Raw genomic sequence first — 6,000 nt, forward strand, 5'->3', positions numbered from 1 at the left:
TGACATGGGCGCTGAGGTTTCTAAGCATGTGTTATGGCATTTGCGAGCGAAACAGACATGAGCGAGCCTCACAATGGGCAAGATAGTAAGAACACTAGTTTTCTACTGAGGTAGCCTGAAGGTTTTGCAGCACGCGCTTCTATAATTTAAAATTGATAAATCGAATGCTGGGAATCCCAAGAATATAAGCATGTGGTAAATAAAGGATAAATCAGTAGATACAGATTTTTTAATTGTTGTTGTGAGGTGACAATCTTTTTCCCACTGCCATCCATGTTTTTTTTAATTCGATTCCAGATTTTATCTATCAAATTCTCGTAAAGAAGAGATTTCTTTTTCTCTTAGACTGCTATAAGCTAGGTAACAGGGAGATAGAGGTATGGAAAACAAGGAGTGAGGCAAAAGAAATTATTATAAAGAAGAGTTACTCTTTGAATGAATTGGAAAAGCTCTTGTGCCTACCTGCCTTCTCTCCTTCCTGCCTTCCTTCCCCTCCCCCTCCATCTCTTCTTCCCTTCCTTAACTGCAGTATGGCTAAGAGACGGGTTATTGACTGGCTCCTCTTGTGCCATTTAAGTAAGAAATGAAATGAAGTACATAAAAAAGCAGCAAAACCTGGGAGGTTCTGTGACATGTGTTACCTCGAGGAAGTACACGTAATTCCTTTGAGCCTCACTTTCCCTATCTGTCAACTGTTGAACATCTGCCTCCCCCGTCTTAGTGACTTTTGGTGAGTTTCCAAGGACGCTGTGACAGGGTGGCTGTGGTGAGAGAGCAGATGACCACGCGCAGGCTGGGGCCTCAGGCCGTGCTTCCAGGGAGGACAGCAGGGCAACCCGAGTGCATCGAGTTTAACAGAAAGACAGAGGGAAGATGGAGGGCCATGGTCTGGGAGAGCAGCTGAGAGAAGCATCGGTGATAGGCAAGCCAAGAGCGTGTCTGGGGAAGACTCAGTTTTAAGAAATGCAAGAAAATGGCACTGTATCTATTTGCATTCAAGACTTCTCATCTATTAAAAAGAAAGAAAACTCACCACAGCTGAAATGAAAAAGTATCAGGCAGCCCTGTTATTAGTTCAACATCTAAGGGGGGAAAGAATAAATGCAATTAAATTGTCAATAGAGCTCTGCTTACATTTGGCCTTTCAATACATCCCTCCCTGCGCTGCCTCTCTCCGCAGTATTGACTGGGTATTGTTAACCTTTATCTATCTCTTGTTTACGTTTCTCTATTAGGGCCAAACATCAATATGGAGCTTTTAGAAAGGGCAGAGGCAACCAACAAGGAGACATTGGGAAAAGGTCAACATTTTCCGAGCCGAGGAGTACAGTTCTTAGCCAGGGCTGGGAAGACAGTTCGTCTGAGAGCGCAAGAAGCGAGGTAGCTCCGATGCCCGCCTTCTGAGAGAAGGAGTCCGGGCACCAATTAGCAGGACCTCCTCCGTCCGCGCGCAGCTGTCTGCAGCCGGCACCCCGCGGCGTGGCTGGGAGGGCTGCAGAGGCGGGCGCGCGCAGCCCCAGGGTCGGGAGGCAGGCCTGGGGGGGAGAGGGTGGGGGAGGGACGTGCGAGCAGCGCCCGCGCCTCGGACTCTGCACCTCGCCCACCCCGGTGTACTCATTAAGGCTGATACCAGTTTCTTTTCAAATGGGAAGAAACGGAGGCTGCGAGGGGTTAGGTGACTTGTCCAGGGTCCACCGAAGCAGAGCTACGCTGGAGTTCCTCCATTCTGCAACACCACATCTGCTTCTGAGGAAACAGAAAACTCCTTCCCTTTTGCATGTTCTGATACGTGCTTGTGTATCTTCCACAATAACTGGACAGCTTTTAAAGATGAGATTGTGATATAGTAATAAGGATTATACTGAACGGCCTCTCTTCCCTCCACCTGCACGGCTCCCTACTCAGGGAAGCTAAGTACAGCCCCTTTGTATATTCAGACCTGAGCCCTGGCTGGCCTCTTACTAGCTATGAGGAGCAGATTACCCCCCACAGCCCCCCAGGTCTTGGTTTCTGAGCACTGATACTAATACCACTCTACTGTCACTACTTAGAGGCCATTCAGTTAAAAAGTAAAAAATCCACCATTCATTAATCACCGAACCCATTATACATGTCAAGGAAATGCCCAGAGTCAAACGTCAATAAGGTGAAAAGTCTAAGTTTGATTTCCTGGTGTACCTGACTCGAAACCAATACTTGTTTCTTCTTCCTCCGCTTTGTTCCCTTAGGGGAAATGAGCAGGAGAGCCACAGGGATGGTGAGCGGGAACCACAGGTGGCGTGGGTGTCCTTACAGCTGTCCTGAGCACCTGGTCAGAGAGAAGGTCTGTGTGTGGCTGCTGGCGTGGGGTGGGGGTGGGGCGAGAGGCGGAAACAGGGTGGGCGTGTGTGTTGGGGGAGGGGCGTCCATCCTCATTCTTTGGCCCTCCTGATGATTACAACAGAAAATATGCTCAAAGAGGACTTACCCTCCGATAGATGCTGTGCAGTGTCTTTCAAACAAAGAGCACAGCGAGACCACATTTCAAAATGTCACAGATTCCCTAAGCACCTTCCCTCTGGCAAGAGGCTTGCTATTTTCCTTCATTCATAAAGCCAATTTCCTGATTGGAGCTGGTTCCCCTGATCCTGCATCTGCGCAGCTGAAGAGGCCATGGGAACTGCCCTTTTAAAGTCCTTGAGATGAGGATTAGAAAGACAGGTGGTTTCTGTCCTTTACACAGAAGACGCTGGCCCAATAAAGGGTTAAATAATGTGTGCCTGTCCCATGCAGCACCCTGGACTAGGCACAGGAGGCTCTACACTTAAGAGGCTTTACTGTGTTTAAGAGCTTTTCTTGGACTTCTTTGGAATAGAGTTTCTCTCTTGGCTGTCAAGAGCCAAGCCTCAGGAGCACAGAGAACACAGAATTTCTCTAAGAGGCTTTGTGAGTCTTAAGACAAGAAAACCTGACTCGCTCCTCTCAGGGCCGGGAGGAAGCCCCATCTTGGTAAATAGTCCTGCCTGTTGGGTGTGAAGGAGGTGGCATCATTATGTCAGTTCCTGCTGACAGTGGCTGTCCATTGCTATGCTAGTCGTTGTGTGACTTGCTGGCTGGTTTCAGCTGTGTGCTTGCTCCCCAAAGGGTCTGATTTTATAATTCACGGGAAAATAAATATAAGAGTTTTAGCCAGGAGGCTGAACAAGCAGAGCTCAAACTTTAGTGGAGGTCATGGGAGTTGATGCAAGTGGCTGCAGGTGTCCAGACCTCTGACCCTCCCTCATCATTACAGACATAAGCCTCAAAGCAGGAATATTGGAGAATCTCAGCTCTCACCCCCTCCCATTGCCTCCTGACTTCTCCATGGTCTAGAATTGCTCAGAGTTGAAAATTCCACAAATGATAAAGAAACAAGAACATGGGGCTTGTTTTGATATTCCTTAAGTCTGACAAAAATTACCTCTCAAACTTGGGTCTATCTAATAATTGTTTTGAATCATGGAAGGTAAGTCTGAGGACTGGGAAAACAATCAAAGGTTACAATTGAGTTATCCTTATCAAGTTATGGAAGGCAACTTCTTGCTCCTCTTGAATGCTTGGCATGATGAGGCAGAATGTCACTTTCAGCCTAGCATTTGCGTCTAAAATAACAGAATCAACTTTAAATATAACACAGAAGCCTGTGATAAGGAATCAGCAAATTTGTGAGGCAAATAGAAAAGATATCATTCTTTGATTTTTATAGCATCCTTCTCTACTAATTCTCAAAGCCAATGTGCAAGAAACAGTGAAGCAAAGCTTGTTGCTGGGTGGGGAATCACGGGAGGGTAAAAAAGCAATGACTAAGGAGTAGACAGTCCTTTTGTGAAGCCATTTGGAGGTAGGGCTGCACCTGTTTGAGATGAAAGATACAAAGACCAGACAACTTGGTAAAAAAGGAAGGAATTGGCTGTTGAGAAGATAAACTACGAATGAAGGCTGCCTGCCTCCCATCTGTACTGATCTAACAAAAATGTCTGCCTAGGAGACTTTAGTACTGGATTCCTTTCCCAACAAGAGGCTTCTGGGGATAAGTCAATGTTTGCAAAAAATCATGAATGCAAACACAATCAGATTTATAATGCATTGAATATATATAGCCCTTTTATTTTGAGGCACCATATAATGTCACACAGGGCATCTCTTTAATCCCCATTTCTTTTTTCTGTGAGATGAGGTGATTAGCAGATGATTAGCAGATGTGGGACAAAGAACTGAAGGCCAAGCTGATTGAAATGTCTGAGGAACTACCTCCATTGCAAAGACTGGATGAGGTTCTGAAATGCGACCATTTTGAGCTCTGCATCTCTGCCCACAACAAAGAAAACTCTTGTATTCGAGCCTCCAAAGTAATGCACTGGCAGACATCCTTCTCCTGTTCCATCACATTTTCTTCAAATTGTAACAAATGGAATAAAAAATATTGCTTGATAAACAATAAAATTCTAGCATTTCATGAGTAGGTTATCAAATATATACAGTGTTTTCTACAATAATGAAGAAAAATAGCCCACAAGTGCTCCTAGCCTAATAGGGAGAGGATGAATTCACATTCACTTTTTAACCTTTTGTTGTTTTCCTCTCATCCCCCCCAAAAAATGTTCTTTAACAACAGCTAAAGAATTTGAATAGGTATCCCCTTAGGGTTTAAGTAAAAGGAAATAGGATTATTCAACAGAGGAAAAGAACGACCAGGAGAAACTTTATAATATAGGTCATATGTGGGGAAAGATCTGATCGTATGTGGTGATCAGCAATCCTTTCCTCAAAGCAAGGGACAAGAAGAAAGATTCTTCAACTGTGTAAGGTATTTAAATGGCCATAAATTTTGTCGCTGTGATTATTAATATTAAGATTTTCCATTTCTATTAGCGGCCAACCTGCTAACTGGCTCCTAAGCTTCCTAGGCGTAGGTTCCTTCCTTTCTCCAACTTATTTTCTGAGCAGCAACTGGAATTATCTTTCAGAAGGGCAAATCTGACCACTTTTCTTTTCTTAAAACCCTTCAAACATCTGGTGGTTTTCAATGTTGGAGCCAATTTTAGATATAAGTGGGCTGTGTGATCTGAACCATGTCAACCTCCTTATCAATACTCTTCACCCTTCTTCTCTGGGCTTTAACCATATTGGTATTCTTTCAGTTTCTCAAGCATGTCATGTACCTCCCTTTTTCAACATCTTTGCATATGCTGTTCCCTCTTTGTATAACACTCTTCCATCCACTTTTCAGTTCCCACCCCCTACTACTCATCCTTCATATCCCAGTTAGCTTGGTCTTTCCATTTTATGCTACAAGATGTACTGTATTGTATCTTGTCCAGTATTGGTCATATTTGTTGTTATTGTTTCCATACCTCCTGACTCCAGTAGATGGAAGCTTCCTGAGGGCGTATTTGTCTTATTCAAGCCAGTGTTGTTTACTCGAATGGTGCCCTGTCTCTTAGTATGCCTCCAATAGTTCTTCACTGGATCGACAGGTAATTCTGGTGGGTACTCAATAAATATTTATGGAATAAGTGAATGCATAAGGGAACGAGATTAGTGGAGAATTACTAAACATCAGGTCAGTTGGAGATCTGCCATATAGATGAACTTGAAGTTCTTCCACTTTATCCCCAATTCTGTGCATGGGATTAAAATTAGACTGATTTGTATAGTTATCTGCTGGTGTGCAAACATTACTGGGAGATGATTAGCAATCAACAAAGAGATATATAGAAAAGATGGATTAATTTAAAGTTTGCCACTTCAAAATTTATGACTATCCCAACCTTTTCACCATTTTAAAAGGAAGGTTTCCTGTAGGGTATAATTAAACCAGCCCTCCGTTACACTGCTGGTAGCAGTATAGATTGGTTACCACCTTCTCAGAAAGTAGGTTGGAAATATCAATAGCCTGAAAAAAGTGGGTGCTGATAATCCTACTACCTAAGTAAATATTAAATTCAGAAATACAGATAAAGATGAAGATTTACACATCAT

General features: G+C 43.8%; 1 protein-coding gene across 4 annotated transcripts in view; it reads left to right on the forward strand.

Annotated features, from left to right (window-relative positions):
- LOC143653209 (uncharacterized) overlaps positions 1 to 4,433 on the forward strand; it is a 58,138-nt gene extending 53,705 nt beyond the window's left edge. For 2 of the 4 annotated variants that reach the window (XR_013161161.1, XM_077124416.1), the window contains 3 exons: positions 1,236 to 1,380; positions 2,229 to 2,323; positions 4,191 to 4,433. Coding sequence is in view for 3 of the 4 variants with exons in the window: in XM_077124416.1 (XP_076980531.1) it covers positions 1,236 to 1,380; positions 2,229 to 2,304 (221 nt within the window). In the remaining variant the exon portion in view is untranslated. Of the gene's footprint in view, positions 1 to 1,235; positions 1,381 to 2,228; positions 2,324 to 3,271 lie in introns of all 4 variants that reach the window. The other 2 variants (XM_077124417.1, XM_077124418.1) reach the window with 2 other exon arrangements.
- The last annotated feature ends 1,567 nt before the right edge of the window (positions 4,434 to 6,000 follow it).

Source organism: Tamandua tetradactyla, chromosome 13 (assembly GCF_023851605.1).
Source record: "Tamandua tetradactyla isolate mTamTet1 chromosome 13, mTamTet1.pri, whole genome shotgun sequence".
Classification (NCBI taxonomy): Eukaryota; Metazoa; Chordata; class Mammalia; order Pilosa; family Myrmecophagidae; genus Tamandua; species Tamandua tetradactyla.